The sequence below is a fragment of the Mauremys reevesii genome, linkage group 1 (assembly GCF_016161935.1).
Source record: "Mauremys reevesii isolate NIE-2019 linkage group 1, ASM1616193v1, whole genome shotgun sequence".
Classification (NCBI taxonomy): domain Eukaryota; kingdom Metazoa; phylum Chordata; order Testudines; family Geoemydidae; genus Mauremys; species Mauremys reevesii.
Genome location: NC_052623.1, coordinates 249,508,663 through 249,529,761, shown reverse-complemented (window position 1 = coordinate 249,529,761; position 21,099 = coordinate 249,508,663). Strand labels below are relative to the sequence as shown.

The 21,099-nt window shown below is 43.8% G+C and overlaps 1 protein-coding gene and 1 long non-coding RNA gene across 9 annotated transcripts in view; one reads left to right on the top strand and one right to left on the bottom strand.

Annotated features, from left to right (window-relative positions):
- CACNA1C (calcium voltage-gated channel subunit alpha1 C) overlaps window positions 1-16,981 on the top strand; it is a 638,168-nt gene extending 621,187 nt beyond the window's left edge. For 4 of the 8 annotated variants that reach the window (XM_039546114.1, XM_039546156.1, XM_039546146.1 and 1 more), the window contains exons 39-47: window positions 1,758-1,859; window positions 3,626-3,753; window positions 5,133-5,267; window positions 6,384-6,736; window positions 9,410-9,538; window positions 10,090-10,199; window positions 11,182-11,285; window positions 14,141-14,467; window positions 14,756-16,981. In XM_039546114.1, the coding sequence (XP_039402048.1) occupies window positions 1,758-1,859; window positions 3,626-3,753; window positions 5,133-5,267; window positions 6,384-6,736; window positions 9,410-9,538; window positions 10,090-10,199; window positions 11,182-11,285; window positions 14,141-14,467; window positions 14,756-15,052 (1,685 nt within the window). In that variant the 3' untranslated portion in view covers window positions 15,053-16,981. Of the gene's footprint in view, window positions 1-1,757; window positions 1,860-3,625; window positions 3,754-5,132; window positions 5,268-6,383; window positions 6,737-7,654; window positions 7,682-9,409; window positions 9,539-10,089; window positions 10,200-11,181; window positions 11,286-14,140; window positions 14,468-14,755 lie in introns of all 8 variants that reach the window. The other 4 variants (XM_039546165.1, XM_039546105.1, XM_039546135.1 and 1 more) reach the window with 2 other exon arrangements.
- LOC120408988 overlaps window positions 1-21,099 on the bottom strand; it is a 71,571-nt gene that overhangs the window by 45,621 nt on the left and 4,851 nt on the right. The gene's annotated exons all lie outside the window — the stretch shown is intronic.

Sequence of the window (21,099 nt, the reverse complement as noted above, 5' to 3'; positions counted from 1 at the left end):
AGCGCTGACGCAAGGAGGCAAGTACATATACGTGCACAAGGAATATACTAACTGCGGTAGTTTTATGCCGATGTAACTTGCGTCGACCAAACTTTGTGGTGTAGACGTGGCCTTAGCTTCAAACCATGTAAGTGTGGTCTTCATGGTTAAAGCAGGAGACTGGGAATCAGAATGCATGAGTTCTAATTCCTGACTTTGACACTGACTTGCTGGGTAATCCTGAGCAAGTCACTTAACGTTATCATTCATTAAGAACCGCTGGTGTGCACAGTGCTGTGCAGAACATTGGGGAGGATGGAGTTCCCAAAGGAGCTTCCAGTCTTAGCTCACTGTGTCAGGAGGTGGAGGGGACTCCTACTGTAAGTCCACAGGGGGCTTACAAAACTGGGCCCCTCATTAGTCTGACAGAACATTAGGGGCATGGAAAGCACCAGATGGAGTGGAACCTGAAAGGGGTTCAGAAGTAGGGTGACCAGATGTCCTGTTTTTAAAGGGACAGTCTCGTTTTTGGAGACTTTTTCTTATATAGGGGCCTATTACTCCCCCCATCCCCCCGTCCTGTTTTTTCACAGTTGCTATCTGGTCACCCTATGCAGAAGGCAATATTGATTTGGTTGTAAGGGCCTGGGAGTTCACTTAGGGTAACAATGATAGACTCCATGAGACAAGTGCACTTGGGGAGAAGAGGGTGGTAGTGGGATCCACCAGGAGAAGGAAGGAAATTCCATGCATAAAGGACTGCATGGAAGAAGGGGCGTACATGAGAGTCAGAAAAATAAACCAAAGGGGCTGTAAGGTGGGCAGCAGGGAAGAGAGAGGCAGTTGGAAGGGGATCACAGCCAATGGCGATACTAATACTTACTCAGTTCCAGAGGTGTTGTGTTGCTTGATTCAGTAATGTCTGTTAAGGGGTTAGAGTTCCTTGGATGCAATATCCTAGTCTCGGGTATGGTCCCCTCAAATATTTTTGTACCATGCTTATATACACCTCGCAGGTGGAGCCTATTAAGCTCTCAAAGCCCTTCCTCATAAAATAAGCAAGAATACCTTTAAAATAGCCTTTGTGTTAGTTTGTCAGAATGCTTTGCATGTCTCTAGTGCCTTCCCCGTAGCACTTCACACACCACCACCAACTTCAGACTCTCAACTTCCCTGTGAGGTGGTAGTACGTATGCTTTGCAGATGGGGAAATTGTGGCACAGAGGCGGGAAGACCTGGTAGTAGAATCCAGGTCTCCTGACTCCCAGCTGGGCTGTTACTACAAGATGGTTCTTCCTTCGGAAGTAGTTCCCCTCCACAGGCCCTCTCCTGTCACTGCTCTGCCTTCACTGGACCTCCAGAAAGGCGGGAAGTGCTGTATCTGATCACGCATGTGGTCATTTATAGCATAAAATGGTGCTACAGTTTTCTGTCTCCTTCAGCCAGGCTGCCCCAGGCAATGCTCATCCAGAGCAGATGTCCAACCACACCCAGAATCAGAATGTGCACTCCCACCTTTCCATCTCTCCATGGGGAGGTGTGAGCAGCGCCTGAGTCTCTACGCGTTTAGGAATGAGACTGTCTGCTGTGAGCATGAGGGAGTAAGCCATGGTCAGACAATCCCATTGCCCACATCCAATTGCCCTCTGCTGCTCTTGAAGCGTTCTCGACAGACTTTTGAGCCACTCTTTTCCTTTTGGGATGCCGAAGTATAGGTGTGAATTTTTCTCCTCTGCTGGAGCTGGCTTAATTCCTCTGTTCACTGATTCCCCTGGCAGGTAACCTGGAGCAAGCCAATGAGGAGCTGCGAGCAATCATTAAGAAAATCTGGAAGCGCACCAGCATGAAGCTGCTGGATCAGGTTGTGCCCCCGGCAGGCGGTGAGCAAACTAGCCTTTCCTTGTCCGTCTGTCTTGTCACCCCTTTCTCTACCTGCTGTTTGTCTTTCCATAATCCTGTCACTTTTGTGGTCCTGGGTGGGATATGGGAGGCATGCTTTCCTCTACACGATGGTATCTGTCAGACTGGACACTACAGCTGGTTGAGTGCTGATCATGCTTGTTTCAATGAATGTGTAACCCTCTCAATGGGCAACTTTTGGGAGGAGGTGGAGATGTCAGGGTGGGAGAGAAAACAATATTCTCAGACGCATACACCAGATCTAAATGGAGTGATGTGTACAATTCTCTACACACTCTCAATGAGCCAGGGACAACAGGATTTTGCCTTGCATTTCCCATGTCCTTTCTCCGGAGGGCTAGATGCTTATCAGTATTGCATAACTCTAACGTGATCCCTGGTACAGGGTGTTCTATTTATTTGCCTTGTCAGTGACTATTTGCTGCCAGGAAGAGAAGAAGCAATAAACATTTAGTAGCTGTAGGCAGGGCATATGAGAGCAGAGTAATATCACTTTTATCAGCATGTCAGAAATAAACCTTCAACCTTGAGCTAGGCTATGGCCTCTTCTCCTGGGTTCCTAGGCCTGTGCTTTCAACCTGTACTCCTGTCAGATCCATATGGACACAGTGGGCCAGATTCTCAGCTGGTGTAAATTGGCATAGATCCACATCTGGCCCAGTATGTTATTGAGGTAGATTTGGGAGTATGCACCGGGATTTTATCTGAGGCATGCTTTCTGTCCCCCTCCCCCTCCTTTTCTGCTACCTTCTTTCTGTCTCACGCTCTGCTCTCACCCTCTGTCCCACTTTTCTCTTTCCCACAGCCCCTTTATCCATCCCTCTTTACCCTCTCGGTTGACCCCTCCTCTTAGCCCATCCTCCCCCAACTCCTGACCCTCTCACAGCATCAGAACAATGACCCCCGCTCTCTTCTGTCCATCCATCTCCTGACAGCTCATCCTAGGCAGGAGCATGATTAACACTTGTGGTTTCCAGACACTGGGCATCTGGTCTCCCCTCTTGTACCTTAATAATGAGGCTTCATGCTGGGCTGGTGAGCCTTCCCACAGCAGCGCTGCATTATTGCTGACTCCCCATTCAGGCTGTCACTCAGAATCGCACTTTGGGGATCGTCTGTATTTAAGGTCAGATCCTGAAATCTTTGCTCAGCCCTTGTCCTCATAGAAGTCAATGCCCCACAAAGCTTCCATTGACTCCAGGTGGGTTTTGCCTAAATAAAAATTGAGTTAAGATTTGACCCATTGCCGTCAATGAGAGTTTTGGCTGAGTAAAGGGAGAGCAAGGACTGCAGGATTTGTCCCTTGGTTTGAAGCAATCCAAGTTCCCTTTTGGGTTATAGCAGGTACTAATTCACAACAGGACATTGCAGGTACACTGAGGTTTTATCTGGGAAATTGGTACAAGCGACTGAAATGGTCAGGAGCCATGTCTGTATAGTAAATGTACCCGTCAGTTATAGGCATTCTGTCCCAGTATAGCTAACCTATGCCCGTAGATGTAAGCCATCTCTGACCCCCACAGAGCCTCTGCAAACAGCTATGGCTCTGGAGTAAATGCGCCCTCTAGCCTGCTGTACTTCTACCCAGAAAACTAATGCCTTTGCCTCTCTTTGGTTCCTGGTATTCCTTCTGTAAATGGCAAAGCTTTGCAGCTTGTGCTTGTATTGGTGAATTCACTGTTTACAATCAGCTGCTTGTTTGCTTTTGGAAATATCCCCTATGCAGACGATGAGGTGACAGTCGGGAAGTTTTATGCCACTTTCCTGATCCAAGAGTATTTCCGGAAATTCAAGAAACGTAAAGAACAAGGCCTCGTGGGCAAACCCTCACAGCGGAATGCTCTCTCCTTGCAGGTGAGTGATGCGCAGACATGGGTCTGAGCGCCCCAGGAATGAAACCAGGACATAGAGCTGGAGGTTTAATATGTTTGTAGACCTCCTTAACCTTGTTACAGTCAAGGACACTTGGCCATGCCGCCTTCCCAGCAAGTGCCATGCACTTTGGGAACTGTACTGAGCAACTGACAGGCCTCTCATTAGAGGGAACATTGGAGGCACCTTGAGCTGCCACATCAATCCCTCTATATAGACGTTCATCTATCAAAGGCCATGCACCCTTCCTTATGTTGGCGGGATGCTGGGGTGAATTATGTTCGTAGTTGATAAATCCATTGGTAATGTTTGGGAAGTGCCTTCCATTTGGATTGCTGGTTCCATTTGGATAACTGGTACTAAATAAATGTAAGATTGTTACTGTTCTCATGTTTCATCCTAAACCCCTCTGAGGCGGGAGTCATTATGGATAGGCTAGGGAAGGTGTCTGGCAGTTAAAAAAAACCAAGGCAGATGCCTGGATTCCAGAGGCATCAGAGTCCAGTGGATAGGGCATGGGACTGTGAGTCCTGGGATCTAGTCTCAATTCTGCCACTGATTCGCCGTGTGGATTGCTAGATTGCGTGTCAGAGGCTTCCATTGCATTTCTGAAAAAAGAATTTTGCGTTGATTACAGCTGCAGAACTCAGAGCAATCCCCAGCTCTAGACACTTCTGAAACTGTTACAGTAAGAGAGAGAGATAACACTGGACTCCAAGCAAACAATGTGCCATGTGAGAAATAGACTGATACGTACACAGCATCAGCATAGGACAGCTGTACTGTTTCCTAGAACAACACTAATTGAGACACATTCCAATTAATAAGGTCTGGTAAATGCTGGGTATAGTTTCTGGCTAAAATTTCCAAATCTGGGTGCCAAAAATTCAGCTCTACACTCCATATTTAAGTACCTGAATAAAATTGGCCTGATTATCAAAGGTGCAGAGCTCCCGTTGACCTCAGCTGGAACTGTAGGTGCTCAGCTCTTTTATTTGTGTGCCCAAATACAGATTTAGGAGCCAAACTCTAAAGCACCCACACTTGCTCATTTAGGCTTGTATGTTTATGCACATGTGCAGTACTTGTTAAAACAAGCACCTGGTAATGAAGAGTCTTCGGTCCTATTGCTAATTCCACCAGAAATTTGCTATGCAGCCTTTAGCAACTTACCCTCATTGTGAGTTGGTCTCGCCACCTCTAAAAGGGGAATGGGCTGACCTCACAGGGCAGTGGTGAGGTTAAATGAATCAATGTTGATAAAGTGCTGGGCAACAGATGATGTCCAGGGTAAAGTGATACTGTTTTTATTACTTACCTAATTACATGGAAACAGAGTGTTACATGGTACTGTTTTCCAGGCCGGGTTGCGCACATTGCATGACATTGGGCCAGAGATCCGACGAGCGATCTCCGGAGACCTGACAGCTGAGGAGGAGCTAGACAAGGCCATGAAAGAAGCTGTTTCCGCTGCCTCTGAAGATGATATCTTCAGGGTAGGTGCTACTTCTGTAATCCTTCTTTTCCTCTTGAATGAGGCTACGTGCTGAGCCCAATATATTAGACTGAACAATGCTATATATACACATTTCAGTTTCTCTCTCTCAGTTTCCCAGGCTGTATTGTAGAGAACAGAAATGGAAAATATAAAGCTATATGTCAGATAGAAGCAGATGGCCAAATCCTGAGGGCCTCATGTAGTTTTCACTCCATTTTTCCTCAGTGGGAGTTTTGCCTGAGTAAAGACTAAATACAGTCCGAGTGAGAATGTCAGGGTTTGACCCACAGAAATTGAAAAAACGAATCAGATCATCACCTCCATGCTCCATCCTATGCATTATTGATCCACTACTTTCTCTAGTGTTTTGTTTAGTCCACTTTTAAGTGGCCCAAGCAATGGGTCTTCCAGCACGTCCCTGGGAGACGGTCGCACCCCCTCATACATCTCACAATGGAGAATTTTTTCTGATCAGGCTAAATTTTCTTTTTCTTAGTTACGCCTTTGGGCAACCCTCAACATTCCCTCTCCCTCCTTGGTGCCTCTACCCTTCAAATACTTACAGAAAGTTACTCTCTTTCCCCTTCATTATGGCTTAGACAAGCTCTACATAACAGGCTCTTTAAACCTTTCCTCACTAGTCCCTCCTGCTGGTTAATCATTTTTGTTGCTGTTCTCTGAATTCCTTCTAGTAAGTGGATCTCTTTCTGGTACTGTGGTACGCAGAATTGAACACAATAGCCCAGATTCTCCATCCCAAACTCCACTCAACACAGGAATGGAGGGGAGGTGCAAAGATGGCTCTTCACCACTTGTAGGGCCCTCTGTATTCTGGAGCTGGCTCTTGTCATCTATCAGAGCACTACATTAGAGCTCATTTACAACAGACCCCATCACAGCCCATCTGACAGAGATGTCCATATTCTAGGATTATTTCCTGGTAGGGAGACATTCTGCTTATAACGGGCCATATCACAATACCAAATTGGTCCCCAAATTTTCTTTCTCCAAACATTGCTTTGAGGTGCAGTGACAAACACCAGGCCTGGAGAATTGTCCTCATTTGCACCTATTCTCACTCACCAAGAGAAAATGTTTTCTGTTTTGCTGACAGAGGGCTGGTGGCCTGTTCGGAAACCATGTCAGCTACTACCAAAGTGATGGCAGGAGCTCATTCCCCCAGACATTCACCACACAGCGCCCTTTGCACATCAATAAATCTGGCAACAACCAGGGAGATACAGAGTCCCCATCACACGAGAAGCTAGTGGATTCCACCTTCACTCCCAGCAGCTACTCGTCTTCGGGCTCCAACGCCAACATCAACAATGCCAACAATACAGCCTTGTCCCGCTTCCACAGCCCACCCAGCTACCCAAGTACTGTCAGCACAGTGGAGGGGCATGGCACACCCTTGTCACCCACCATACGAGTGCAGGAGGCCCCCTGGAAACTCACTTCCAAAAGGTAAGCTCCAAAGAAGCAAGAAGCTAATGAAACCAATGTGTATGTACAATTTTTAAAAAATGATATTGCCTAGTTAAAGTCATGCTCTGACAGTCTAGAGGCGGGACAAGAAACTGTCATGCATGGGATCTGAGGTGAGCTCTCAGGCTCATCACTTGCTGCCTAGACCAGCAATGCTGCAGAAGCATCACACTCAGCCTCTGGGAAGAAGGACGGCACCACTATTGATCAACACCCTCCATCTCCCAGGCTATAAAATTGGTATCTGAAGGGAGCTGCACCCTAGGCTGTAGGGAGGTGTTTTACCTAAGACAAATTAAATAGAGAAGGAATGGGGAAATGCAATTCATACTTGCAAACACTAGAAGGAAGACTCTAGACCAGTATTTCTCAATCAGCAGGTGACAACTCCCAGGGAGCTCATAAAATGCAATCAGGAGGGATGTGAGGCATTCAAAAATGTATTATAATCTAAAGCAAAGGAAATTTCACTCTCAATCTCTCCATACAGCCTTACCCTTCAAAGTCAGATATTCGCTGTTAACCTGTCAACACACACGAATGAATTATATCATAGGCTTATCGCTGTTATCATTCATACATGTTTTACTCGGTTATAATAAATGTAAAGGGGTCATGAATATTTCTGACTTCAAATAAAGGGTTGCCAGCCTGAAAAGGTTGAGAAATAATTGTTCTAGAGAAGAGAAGAGAATAACAAGATGAGGATACCAGAGATGTGTGAGTTTGTTTGAATAAAAAATCCAATAGCTTTTCCATTTCCCAGCCTTCCTTTTGGAAACTATAGGAATTTCACAGCTATTTGTTTCCATACTTCTCCTCCTCCTCCTTCTTACTTGTGTTTGTTACATTCCTGACATAGTCTTCTTTTTCCCCCTTGCTTCCTTGGTGAACTAGGACACATTACTATGAAACATTGGGACGGTAGGTGTTTCCTCTCATGCTGTAATGTTCTCCAGAGTTGCTCCTGTTGAAGTTAATGTCCAAATCCCCATTATTGTTTCACTTAAGCCCTTCCTTTCAGTGCCAGGAAGGTTAAAAGAAGTACAGTAGAGCCTCAGAGTTACGAACACCTCGGGAACAGAGGTTGTTCGTAACTCTGAAAAGTCCGTAACTCTGAACAAAACGTTATGGTTGTTCTTTAAAAGTTTACAACTGAACATTGACTTAATACAGCTTTGAACCTTTACTATGCAGAAGAAGAATGCTGCTTTCCCTTTATTTTTTTAGTAATTTACATTTAACATAGAACTGTACCGTGTTTGCTTTGTGTGTGTGTCTCTCTACTGCTACCTGATTATGTTTTCGTTCTAAATGAGGTGTATGGTTGACTGGTCAGTTTGTAACTCTGGTGTTCGTAATTCTGAGGTTCTACTGTAATAGTAGTATGGTATCTTCAGGAGACATTCACCAACTAGGTTCCTCTAGCCATAATGCAGACAATTGTATGAACTCTGGTAGCTGGATTACCTGGTGGACTTGTGTGGAATTTTCACCTCAATCTCCACATGATCTCAGACCTGACCCCCGTCATTCTCTGATCATTGCAGAGTGAAGTCTGTTTTATCCTGTTCTTACCAAAATAGTGTAGTGGCTAGAGCTTTGCCATGTGGGCTGATGAGGGAATGACACTGTTATACAGGACCTTTTCTTTACGCATACAGCTATGATTGCCAGTCATCCCCTGTCTGATCACTCAGACACTCTTCCTTGGATTTTTTTTTCAACTGACCCAAGCACCATACGTATACCCATTTCCCTCCACTCCACCACGTGGAGTGAACCAATGACCAAACAACCGTGTTTCTTCACTTCTCCTCCTAGTCCCACATGGTGCTTCTCTGCCACACTGCTCCCTGCTGACAGCACAGGTAACAGAGTGAAAGGTTCAGATTTCTGAAGCTCTCCATGCTGGCATTTCAGAGATCCAGGTTCTGTTCAGCTGCTTGCACAATCAAACTGCAGCCTAATACCAGGACGCCCAGCACAGGAAATGGAGGGAGGAGGAGGTAGAGATGGAATTCAAGGTGCTCCACCCACAGAATTTGAATAGCACCCATTGAACTCAATTGAAATTACTCATATTCTATGATTGCAAAATAAGGATCAAGGATGGGAAAGACAAGGGGAGAGAGAAGATGAAAGAATGCAGAGGGAGAGAAATGGCACAGAGAGTGTAAGACAGGAAAAAGAGACCATAAGCATCACAGCTGAGAGGGGTGGTATAATGTCAAGGAGGCACCCCTTTGAAATTCCTTACCAGCACTTTGTGACAGCCATAGAAGAAAATCCACCCCGCTCTCCCTCAGGGAATCCATCTCAGGTTTTGTACTGAGCCCCAGGTGACAGGACTTTAGGAATTTAGTCAGTGCCCTGAATGCTCATGCAGTGCAGGTGTGATCAATTACATTCATAGTATGTACATCACTACTGACTCTTGATGCTTTGATTAAGACAAAACTAAGAGGGGACAAAACAAAGGGTCACTTGTATTTATGAATTGTGCTTTTGTCTTTGATCATTGATTTTTGTGTGGTGGCTTGGCACTGGCCATAACAATAAACGCAGACAGATGAAGCCCTGTCACGTTTGTCTTGAGAGCAGCTTTTCTTTACCATCTCCAAATTTTGACTTGCCTTTTTTGCTCATTAGCTCCAGTTCCAGAGACAGCCAGCTGGCAATCGTTTGCCAAGAGGAAGTGTCTCAGGATGAGACTTACGATGAGAATTTGAATGAAGACGTAGAGTACTGTAGCGAACCAAGCCTGATCTCTACTGAAATGTGAGCTTTGCAATAGATTGGCCAAGCTGTTTGGGGTTTTCTGGTTGGGGGGCTGTGTGATATCTTTCTTTAAAGACCCTTCATCAGTTCAGCCTAGGGAATGGAACTAAGGGAAGGCTAGTAAGAAGAAACATGTTTGAGGATGGAACACTGTGCCAATTCAGATATCAAAAGATGAAAAAATGTGCTTAAGCCCAGGCAAATAGTATTGGGAAAGGAATTTTTTCTATGACTTTTTGAAGTCTCTTTCCTCCCAGTGGTACTGCTGGCAGGGCTACCTCCAGGCCCCTTCACCATCCATTTCTAATGTCTAACGTTCACCGATTTCATCACCAGAGCTTTCTCTGTCCCACAGTCTTGGATGCTGTCTCTGGAGCATTTAGATCTAGCAAACTAACAAGCTAGCTACATCCCTTCTTCGTGAATAGAGTGTTCTTCCTCTTCCTCATCTCTTTTCAAATAGTGCAGCCTTTCCCTAGTAGAAGGGATATCCCATCCAGGATGATACCCTGTTCAAGTGATGGTTCCAAACTCTCTGTTTTTCATTCCAGGCTCTCATACCAAGATGATGAAAACAGACAACTGACTCCACCTGAAAACAACAAAGGGGAGGGCTCCAGGCAGTCTCCAAAGAGGGGGTTTCTTCGCTCCTCGTCACTGGGTAATATTCCAGCAGGATGTACAAGCTGTGCTTCCTAATGCCTTGACTGATTTCTCACATCTTGCTGGAGAATCCTGTCATGTGTGGCCTCAGGTTTTGATGTGCACTTTGCTTCCCAGGAAGAACATGAGACACGGAGTGCAGGATAAGATCTTGACAATGCACATCTTACCAGCAGACCTCTCCATTGCTTACACACTGCTCAGTCAGTGTATAAATCTGTGGTTCTCAGGATGGCATGCATCTATGCGAACTGGTTGGTTAAGTCTGCATGTGAACTAGGGGAACTTATCAGAGCTTTGTGGGCCCAAAAGAACCTCCCCATAGAGCCAGCCGATGGAGTGAATTAGTGTGTGATAGTCTTTTCTTTAAATATTGAACAGGGAGAAAGAAAATGTTCTTCTTTCTTCTCTTGCAAAAGAAAAATGATGAATTTTAGTACAAGCAAATACACCAAGAATCTGGTCCCTGCTTTAATTGTAACTGAAACTTTTCAAGTGTTAGGATTTGCAGACTAAAGTCAAGTGCAGTCCTTTGACCATGCAGTTTCACAGAAGTACTAGCCCCCTCACATCAGTGAATCCTTACATTGTTGTAACATGGTTCATTTCCTCATCTAACACCGTTACAACTCATTTTGCCACACTGTTCAGAAATCTTCTAGCATACCTAGGAGGATCATCAGTAGCACAGTTTCTACTAGCACTATTGTTAAAAAAAAAAAATCCCTGTCCAGAATATGTGCTAGTTTTCAGCTGTCTTGGAGCACAGCTGTTGGTCAGACTTTATGATGCTTGACAAACTTTTTCAAATACAGTTGCTCTAGCAAGGTGCAAGGTATCAAGGTAAAGTGGACAAGGGCCTATAATGGGGATTTTTCCTCTACACCTCCAGAGGTATTACACTGATACCAAGCTCAAGTCAGAGAGTCTCTGTAATATGATGTGAATGATGATCACATTCTGTGCCATTGGCATTGCAGGTCGAAGAGCATCTTTTCACTTGGAGTGTCTGAAGAGACAGAAGAACCAAGGTGTAGATGTCTCACAGAAGACAGTTCTGCCATTGCATCTGGTACACCATCAGGTAAGATTTAATTACTAAGCAGCGGCCAATCAACCCAGCTGAACATTTAACATTTGCAGTGCTTACCAATGGCACCACTTGCCAACCTTTCTGAGACCATTTAGGACTGTTTTGTGCCAATATCAAAGATGCTGTTGTTAGAAATTGTTTTTGTGCTCCTGTCAGCTCCTGGTTTCAGGATTTTCATAACTCCCAAAACAAAGCTGCAGGAACATGCTCTCCAAAGTTGGCAACATCAATCAGTACCTGACATACATGAAGGGGAAAAAACAAAAACCTAGCTCATGGTACAAATAGTTAGCCAAATCCATCCCTACTGTAACTCCATTGACTTTGATGGAGCTATTAATGTGAGTAAATGGAGAGGGACCACCTCCACTTTAGTACAAAAATAATCAGTTACGCTAATCATTTTTTAAAAAGTAAACTTGATTACATGTAACTAGTCCGTTTCTTAAAAAGCCTGACAGAGACATACATCAACTTAGTGCTTTCTATTTGGACATATCTAGATGATTAGTCAGCTGTCAAGTCAGAAGTGAACACCTGTCCTTTGTTTGATGCTAAACTGTCTTTCCCTGTCTGACACTATAATACAAAAACTATTGCAGAAACAGTTTTCATATGGCACTATCAGCCTTGGGACAGTTGATGTTCCCATTGGTTGACTGCACATTTCTGGGGTGCTCTTATTATCTGTAGAGTAGTATTAGTATACGTGATTCTTAAAAAGCACATAAGAGGGTATGGTCCCTGCTTCAAGGAGCTTTCAGTCTGATTCACTCAATCCAGTACACAAGTCAACAATTCAATGCAAGAAGGCCTTGTGGAAGACTGTATTGGGGAAGCATGTCCTTCATTTCTTTGACTATCAGGAACTCATGGTGCTGCAACAGAAAAACCATCCAGTACTTCACCCCATTAACATTCCCTCTAGTGTAAAAGATGTTAATGCTACAAGAAAGCTCCACTATCAGAATATAGTGTTCTGGGTTTGGTAATATTGATTGCTGCTTCCTTTCAGTGGGTGACATTAAGATTTGCACTGTCCCATTGTAAACAATCTGTTAATTTCCCTTTAGATACTAAACACTGTAGGGTGTCTCCTCATTGTGAATACTTAAAGAGTTATTCATAGGAAAGGCTCACACATATTGATGTATGAAGGATATACACATATTTAACTTGCTGTGGTCCTTCAAACACTCCTGGAACATTGTCAGTATTGTACTGGTTGGAAACACAGCCTGTATTATATTTCTACAACAGGCTGAAGAATCAGTTCAGTTGTGCTTCTAACCAATTTAGGACCCATCCTGCAGCCTGTTCAATTTAATGTAGCTGCTTATGAGAGCAGAGACTGCAGCATCAGGCCTTTAGGGGGAGATATTCAAAAGGCCCAAAGGCCAGTTAGGTGCTCATTTTATACTGAGAATTAATAGGAGCTGGGCAATTAGCTGCCTTTTGTGCCTTTAAAAATCTTCCCCTTTATGAAAAATGTTTGGGTAACTGACCCATGGCACTAATAGAAGACTCTTCTGTTATCCCATTTCTTTGTCTGAAATCATCAGCATAGCATATTTAGAAACCATTCCTGTTTGTGTTGAAGTCAGCTGCCATTGATTTCAATGGGAGGAGGGCTGGAAAGTTAATGAAGGAACTTTCTGCTTACAGATGGAACAAAATCACACCTTTTTATTTTCTATGGGTTGGCTTCTGATTCCCTTGCTCACACTGAGTAGTACCTTACTCTGTGAGTTGTCCTATTGACTTGTGGAATAAGGTACCATTCCAGGTGAGTAAAAGTATCAGACTCTGGCCCTATGGAAAGAGGGATTTCTTTGAATCACTTATTTAGTTAAAAAGTACTACATGACTCATGAATTTAATTCTTTTGAGGGACTGGTTGGCTCAGGGGATTAGTAATGGATATTGATCTTTTCGCTAATAGGTCACTACATAAAATCCAAAGCAGGTTGGTTTTAACTGAAAGTTATTACCAACTAAGGCTATGTCTACACTAGCACTTATGTCAGCAAAACTTTTGCTGCTCAGAAGTGTGAAAAAAACACACCTCACCCCACCCCGAGCAACATAAGTTTTGTCGGCATAAGCACTCATGTGCACAGTGCTATGCCAATGGGAGACACTCTCCCACCAACATAGCTACCGCTGTTGAGCTGGTTTTATTATGGGAGAGCTCTCTCCCATTGGCATAATGCAGCCACACGAGTGCTCTTAAACTGGCATGGCTGTATCGGTACAGCTGTGCCGCTGTAAGCTTGTAAGTGTGGACATGGCCTTAGTGTCGCTGGAGACCTAAATGAAATGAGCTGATTATCTCAGTCCAGTTTCTAGAGTAGATATCACCAAAACACATCTCCACAATTAACAATACATGATGGTGGTGGTGGGATCAGAAGAGGAGTCAAAGATTAAAAGGATGTGGAAAATGAACTACCATGTCACCTACTGCGTCGGAAGTGATGGTGTCTCCGGTACAGGAATGAAGGCACTCTGGCAGGCTTATTTGGGGGGGGAGTTTGCACTGCTGCTAGCTATGCTGTACCTGTTCCATGGACAGAGGATGTCAGTCTCTAGAGCTTTTGCCCTGGCACATTTCACCAGAACAAAATAAGCCATTTTTAATGGAATCTTTGTAATATTTACAAAATGGATCAGCAGAAAACAGAACAGTGTTTTATTACCCACATCTGTGTTTCACAGAGGTCAATCCCTCTATGTTCCCAATTAGCATAAACCCATTCAAGCCATCCTTGTAGTCTTTCCTCACTGCCTAGTCATTCGTGCTTCTAAGAGCTGGCTAGTACGGCATTCTTTCTCTCTCTCTGAAGGCACTAGCAGTGGCAGGACTGAGTCCCTTGCTCCAGAGAAGCCATTCCCCAACAACGTTCTCCCCCCGGCTGTGTGCCACACCCCCTGCCGTGCCCTGTAGCCGTGGCTGGCCACAGAAGACCATCCCGACTTTACGGCTTGATGGAGTGGAGTCCAGTGAGAAACTCAACAGTAGCTTCCCGTCAATACACTGCAGCTCCTGGTACTCTGACAGCACCAGCTGCAGCAGCCCTCGGAGAGCCAGGCCTGTCTCCCTCACCGTCCCCAGCCAGACTGGAGGGAGCAGCAGGCAGTTCCATGGCAGTGCTGGCAGCCTTGTCGAAGCGGTAAGTCACAGCGACATGGGAGTGACTGCAGCAGCAACTAGAAATGAGTCATCTTTAGGACTGCTGTAAGAGGACAGGTAGTAGCAGTGCAGACAGCTGTACTGGGCTTTGGTAGCCATTTCTAGTCAGTGCTTGGTGACGTGAGTAGGAGGAGAGAGAGGTTTGCCTGGGAAAAGGGAATGGCCAGACAGGAGCTGGGATGGTGGATGGAAGGGTGATGGGACTGATGATGCTAGTGCTAATTTTTATCTCTGTGTTCTGTCTCTGGTTTCCCACTTGCTTTTGAAGGTCTTGATTTCAGAAGGACTGATGCAGTTTGCGCAAGATCCAAAGTTCATTGAGGTCACAACCCAAGAGCTAGCAGATGCCTGTGACATGACAATAGAAGAGATGGAAAATGCAGCAGACAACATACTCAATGGTAACAGCAAGCAAAGCCCCAATGGCAACCTCTTGCCTTTTGTTAACTGCAGGGACGCAGGGCAGGACAGTGCAGGAGAGGAAGAGGAAGAGGTGCAGAACCCGGATTGTAGAAAAAGTCAGGAGGAGCTCCAGGACAGCAGGATTTATGTCAGCAGCCTGTAGTTGCCAGGGCTGAAGCGATGCTGGTTTTTTATTTGTTTCAATGTTCCTAATGGGTTTGTTTCAGAAGTGCCTCACTGTTCTCGTGACCTGGAGTAACCGGAACAGCGTTCTTCATTCATTTCTGTTGGGACGAGTCGCAGAGTTGGGTGGTGTAAGAGAGCTTTTCAGGAGCGAATACAACCCCAGCATGTGTCCATGAGGAGGAGGAAGAGGTGGAGGAGGAGAGCCAGCTCCCGCTTGTTCTCAGTCGCTGCACAAGGAATGATGGCTGCTTCCTGAATGCAAAGGAGAACCTCAGCTTCCTGTGGATGGCCCTAGCCAAAAGGACCCTGCATCAAACGGGTGTCTTTCAACTTTGCTTGTAAAAATCATTTTGCACATATTCTGTATGAGCCTCACCGTCTCCATAAAGCCAAGGCCCTTTTGATTTGGAATAGAATGATGGACTTCTTCTGCTGTGGATTCCAGTACCTTGTTGGGGAGGAGGAAGCAGAAGAAGCCTTAGGGGACATGAGAGGCAAATGGCAACACTGCAGGAAGGCTTGTTGACAGAAAATGCAGAGACTCCCAGGCAGTGGTCTCTGCCAACCAATCAGAGCTCGGGCAGTCACTTCTGCCAACCAATCAGAGCTCAGGTAGCCATGTCTGCCAATCAATCAGAGCTCAGACAGCCAGCTGTGCCAACCAGTCAGAGGGCAGGTAGCAGGCTCTGTCAAGCAGAGCTGAGGCAACCTGCCCTTTTATAAGTGAGGTGGTGATGGGCTTATGTAGATCTCTCCTTGTTTTTGCAGTTTGATATTTTCTTGAAAGCATGTTCCAATTTTTATTTTGAATATTTTTGTTTTGTTTTGGAGGGAGAGGGGAGAAAGGCGTGTTTACAAAGTTTTGTAACCACCTACCCTTTTTGTTTTGTTATGTCTTCACCTTTGCAAATGTTAAATTGGTTTGGTTACATTGTATTATTTAAACTATTTTTTCTCCATTGAAATTCGGTAGAAGCTATAATGATAGAAGAGTTTTATCAACCATTATGTACACCAAGAATTTGTAATTTAATTTGATAGTAATTGAAATCTCCTTTTTTTTTTGTTGTTTTATAATTTAAAGATAGTAGGCAATGCACTTGATATAGTCTTGCACATTTGAGTGATTGACTTGGATTCTTTTTAGTGCTAGGTATTTTTGTGAGTGTGTGTGTGAGCGGCACTGAGTGAGGGTGTGTGTGTATGTGTGTATAAGTGCAGACAGTTCTCCACTTCCTGGTTTTACCTTCAGGAGATCTGTATCTGGGGCCATTTGAATGCAAAAACAAACCACTGTCTCTGCTTTTGAAAGGGGAATCAGTAACTCTTTGCATTTTCTGTTCCACAAGATATGCAAAAACAATGCAATAATATTAATTTTAAAATACAATTGTGAGTTGTGTTGGCATTAAAACTGTATAGAAACAAAATTAAGGGGAAAAACAAACAAAAGTGAGAAGGAGTTATGCTTCAATATATTCCGTGTGATGTTTTATTGCATTGATAATGTTTCTGTTGAAGAAACCGTAATACTTGAATTCAGGTCAGTTTCAGTATTTTTCAAATATTTTTTTAAAATGAATTGCAATTGTGCCAAGCGAATATAATGAATTGAATTAAGTTTGTTTTAAAAGATCACTTCTTGTATATTTTGCTGCATGTAAAGTAAATCATTTCGTATTTGGAGTGTGCCAAGCTTTACCTTTGAACTTTTAAGTGCTTTTCTACGTGTGGTTGGGGAAATGGGTACTACATATTTTTTTTCATTTTTTAATTTGTACAATGAACAAAGTGTACCTAGTGTAAGTAACTAGTCTGCAATCCACTGACAGGTTGAACGTTACTGATTTTGCATATCTTGTGTTCACTTTCCTTTTTCCTCACTCCCTTAAACATGCACAATTAATTTCTGAGTAGAGTATCTTGCTTCCTGAAACCAGGACATTTTATCCAGTCTTCATCCTCTTCCCTGTGCTCAGATTCTCTCAATATTTCTTCTCACTAGGGTGGCTAAATCCATATGCCAAGCTGATCTGGTAAGATTTCTAGGAACTCAGCTGGCACCAGCAACTCTGGGGGGATGGGATTGTAATATGTAATGTCATATTTCTTTCACTGAATCTCTAACTCTTGCTCATCAATAATAGAGTTTTCTGGGTACATGACAGGCAAATGCAAGAGGCAGAGTCATTATCTAGGGGAAATAATCTAGCTCTGCCCTTGACTGATATTCCAGTGTAAGTGAGGTGAAGAGTTCCGAGTTGTTACTCAAGAGAATTGCTCTGGTATTGCTCTCAGCTGGAGACACTGAGGGTTAGTGACATGAGCCCATATTTTGCACTCCAATGTGCAATCTCATCATTCTCCTCATACCTGAGTTTATGGGCCAGGTTCTGGGCCTCAGTCATACCACTTTAAATCTGGCATAACTCCACTGAAGTCAATGGCACTATGTCTCCCATCCATCTCAATCTTGTTATGGAATCTGAACTTCCTCTTGTTCCTCCTCTGCCTGGCACTTGTCTCTTACTAGTGACAAACCAGAAGAGAAATATGTAGATCTTATGCAACTTGCTGGGTTTTCCTTGGAAATGGATTCTTCATTTGAAACCACTTGAAACTGCATCGTTTGGAATCTTGGCTGTCTCTGTCTAAAACTCTCACAAGTTTTGCTCCATTTTCCAGATGGATCCCAGAGTTGCAGATCAGTACTGAATAAAGAAGAATGATCTGGCTCAGGAAAATCAGAACCAGACTTTCATCCAAAACTTGAGCTTATTCCGAGATCTGAAAATGTTTAGTTTATGTATATTGTTTATATTTTCATGCACCTCTGGACTTTCCTGGTTTTGAATGGGGCCTAAAGGAGAAATAACAAAGGGGTATTTTGGGTGGTATTGTATTTATTCCCAGTGGTATTATCAAGTGGCCAGCAGCACTTCAATATGTCCTGGATATCTTACAAGGAAAAGCCTCTTCTCAAGAGATTTTTATTGAACCAAAGAAGCTTGCATCAGTTTAGCTACACATGGGGGGGGGGGTGTCAATGTCTTGAAATCCAAGGCTTACCTAGGCAAAATTATGCATAGACATCAATCAGCCCAGTGCTGAGCATTGTTACTTGTTCTTTACTGAGACAAACTCTCCTGGATTTTTTCCTATGACGAGGGTGACCAGACAGCAAGTGTGAAAAATCAGGACGGGGTGGGGAGGTAATAGGAGCCTATACAAGAAAAAGATCCACAAATCAGGACTGTCCCTATAAAATCAGGACATCTGGTCACCCTAACTAGACTTGCACATGGATTCAGGATTTTATTTTTGGATACTTATCTGATCCAAATCAAACCTCCAAACCTTTTGAAGGTTCTCCATTTTTAGGTTCTCCACCTCCTATGTACTGGACCTCCATGATGCATAGGTCCAGTGCTATTGAAAATGAAATAGTCCCACTCCTAATCACCTATTTCTGAGAGGGAGTCAGGTGGCAGAGTCTCCCTAACTCATTCTCTTTTACTGAATAGTTCATTTGATGCATTTAGTGGTCACATTTGTTGGTGCTCATCATCTCTGAAAAACAAGCTACTAATCTGTAGTAGTCTTTATTGAAGTCAGTGGGAGCTCTGGATGCTCAGCAGGTGCTCATTTCCTCTTAGGATTTGGCCTCAGGCTAGAAGATGAAGCTTACATCATCTACATCCTTCTGTGAAAACTGCTATTCCCTCAGTGATCACCCCCTGCAGAGGGCTGGAGAAACTGAACAGTCCTCTACCTCCTACTGATTTAAATCCTTGTGCAGAGAGGACAGTGCAGATGAAGATGGTATTTATAATTGGGGAGTGGTACAAAAGTCAGAACTTGCTGATGCCAGCTGTGCTAATTTCACTCTCTTTGGAAGATGGCAATTCATTTAGGTACTTTCTGACATACAGATTGCAATAGGCCTGAGCAAAGAGCTACTGCCTCCTTCAAGTGGGGCAGGGTCTGGGCCATGGTGGGGAGGAGAGGGCAGGTTTAGTTCCCTGGAGTGTCTTTCCTTTCCCTGTGTATTGGAGCAAGTGTCAGGTACAATCACTGCACTGTGGATGGAAACATTGAAGAAGTGAATGATTGAGGAGTTTTGTGTAAGGAAAAAGAAAGGAGGAAATAGTCTTATCTTCATCATTTGAGTGTGGTTGATCTGCAGCTTGCTAACAGTACACTGCAGACTAAAGACATTTCTTACAAAACAACAAACCTGCTCTCTTATCACCCCTGGTCATTACTCCAGGCAGCACCAGGTCAGTCACACTGGATGCATTTCTTTTTTCTTCCTTATTCTGTGTGGCTGCCATAATGGAAAAAGTGAGATTGATGATTCAGAGCTGGAGTTTCCTTATCCACAGACCTTTTCTGCATCATCTGCCTCTTCAGCTGGACATATGAATGATGATGATGATGTAGATGCTGCTGCTACTGTGAGGGGTTCAACCTTCAACCCAGTCTGGAGGGACAGCTGAAGGAGCGCCATGTACAGAATCGCATCTATTTCTGCTTTGTTTTCTGACTCAAAACCCTGCCCCTTCGATGTCTACGACAACAACAACAAAAAAAGGGCAAATGCATTTTTTTACATTTCTTGATAATTTTCAAAGCAATGTATCATTGCTTTCTTTAGACTGATGCCAATATAACAGTTGTATGGGTCTCAGCCAGGCTCCTGTGTCTTTTCTGACTGCTAGTTTCAGATTGCTGTGTGAAATGTATGCATGTTTGCACACAGACACAATCCCACAAGGTGACAGACTCACAAGCCAGTCAGGTTGCTAACATGCTTTTTACATGCAGTTGGAGGCCTCTTGCTTCTTACATACATATGAAAAAACTAATCAGCAAACCAGAGAATATTCTTTAATGAAGCAGCCACATTTGGATAGAACTGAATAATAATATATATCCACAATACAGCCTTGACTGTCCAAGTGTCATGTGGGACACTGAGTAAGACGTTTGGAAATCGAGGGATTTTAAAGTAATTAACATCTATCAAGGAACCTGAATTTACGTAAGATAGTTGTGAGTTTTGATAGGTTCAGATAATCAAGATTGTAGTGCATATAAAGAAAATCATAATTGCAGTCAAAAGACCTAAATCACATCTCACTAATGCCAGTGTAAACCAAGTATAATTCATTTGAAGCTAATGAGGTAATACTGGTATCACACCGGTGTGAAATCAGAATCAGGCCCAGAAAATTTATTTTTTCTTCCCTGAAGGAGCCTGACTATAAATTTTGCATAAACCAGAGCTATGTTTTTCATTTTTATTTTAATATCTGATTTTAGTTGGCTTTGTAAGATTAATTCCCATTTTAAATTAATGTATAAGCCCCATGATCAAAACAGTTCTTATCAGATGTCCAGTCCCAAGAAAGTCCCTCTGCTGCTGCTTTGTTTCTGAGGATCTTACAGTAAGAGCTGTATGGCTTCCCTGCTTCAGTGGGCCTGACATGGGGGCAGGTGAGAATGGCTGCACAGCAATGAAATGTGTGGTGCAGCACTAAAAACAGATGGGTCTCTAACTTAACTACAAAAGGTCTGTGGTATCACACTAGGATGAAAGTCTCTCCTGATACTAAATTCAGTGTCCTGTTCAAAGCCCCTATTCTCCCCACCTCGTAGAGACTTTGCTTAAGATGAGCATAAAGAGCGGCTCCTCTTTAGAAGTGAACAGTCCTGTCTAAAGGGCTACCCAAAAAGCGCATCTTCAATAAGCAAACTGCTGTAGGCATTTATCTACTTCAGCATTACGAATGACTTCACAGGAGGCAAAAATCAATAGCCCACAATCTCACGGTTGCGTCTTTGTTCCATCTCACTCAGACAACCTGCTTTCACTGAAGTCCATCACATTCTCCAGCCATTGCTTTCACTTGGTCCAGGAGCAAACTGGCTGGGTCATAAGCCAAATGCTATGCCACAAACGCAGACCAGGGCAGACATGCCTCCTTCCTAGAACAGATCCTCGCCCAACCTTCAAACAAA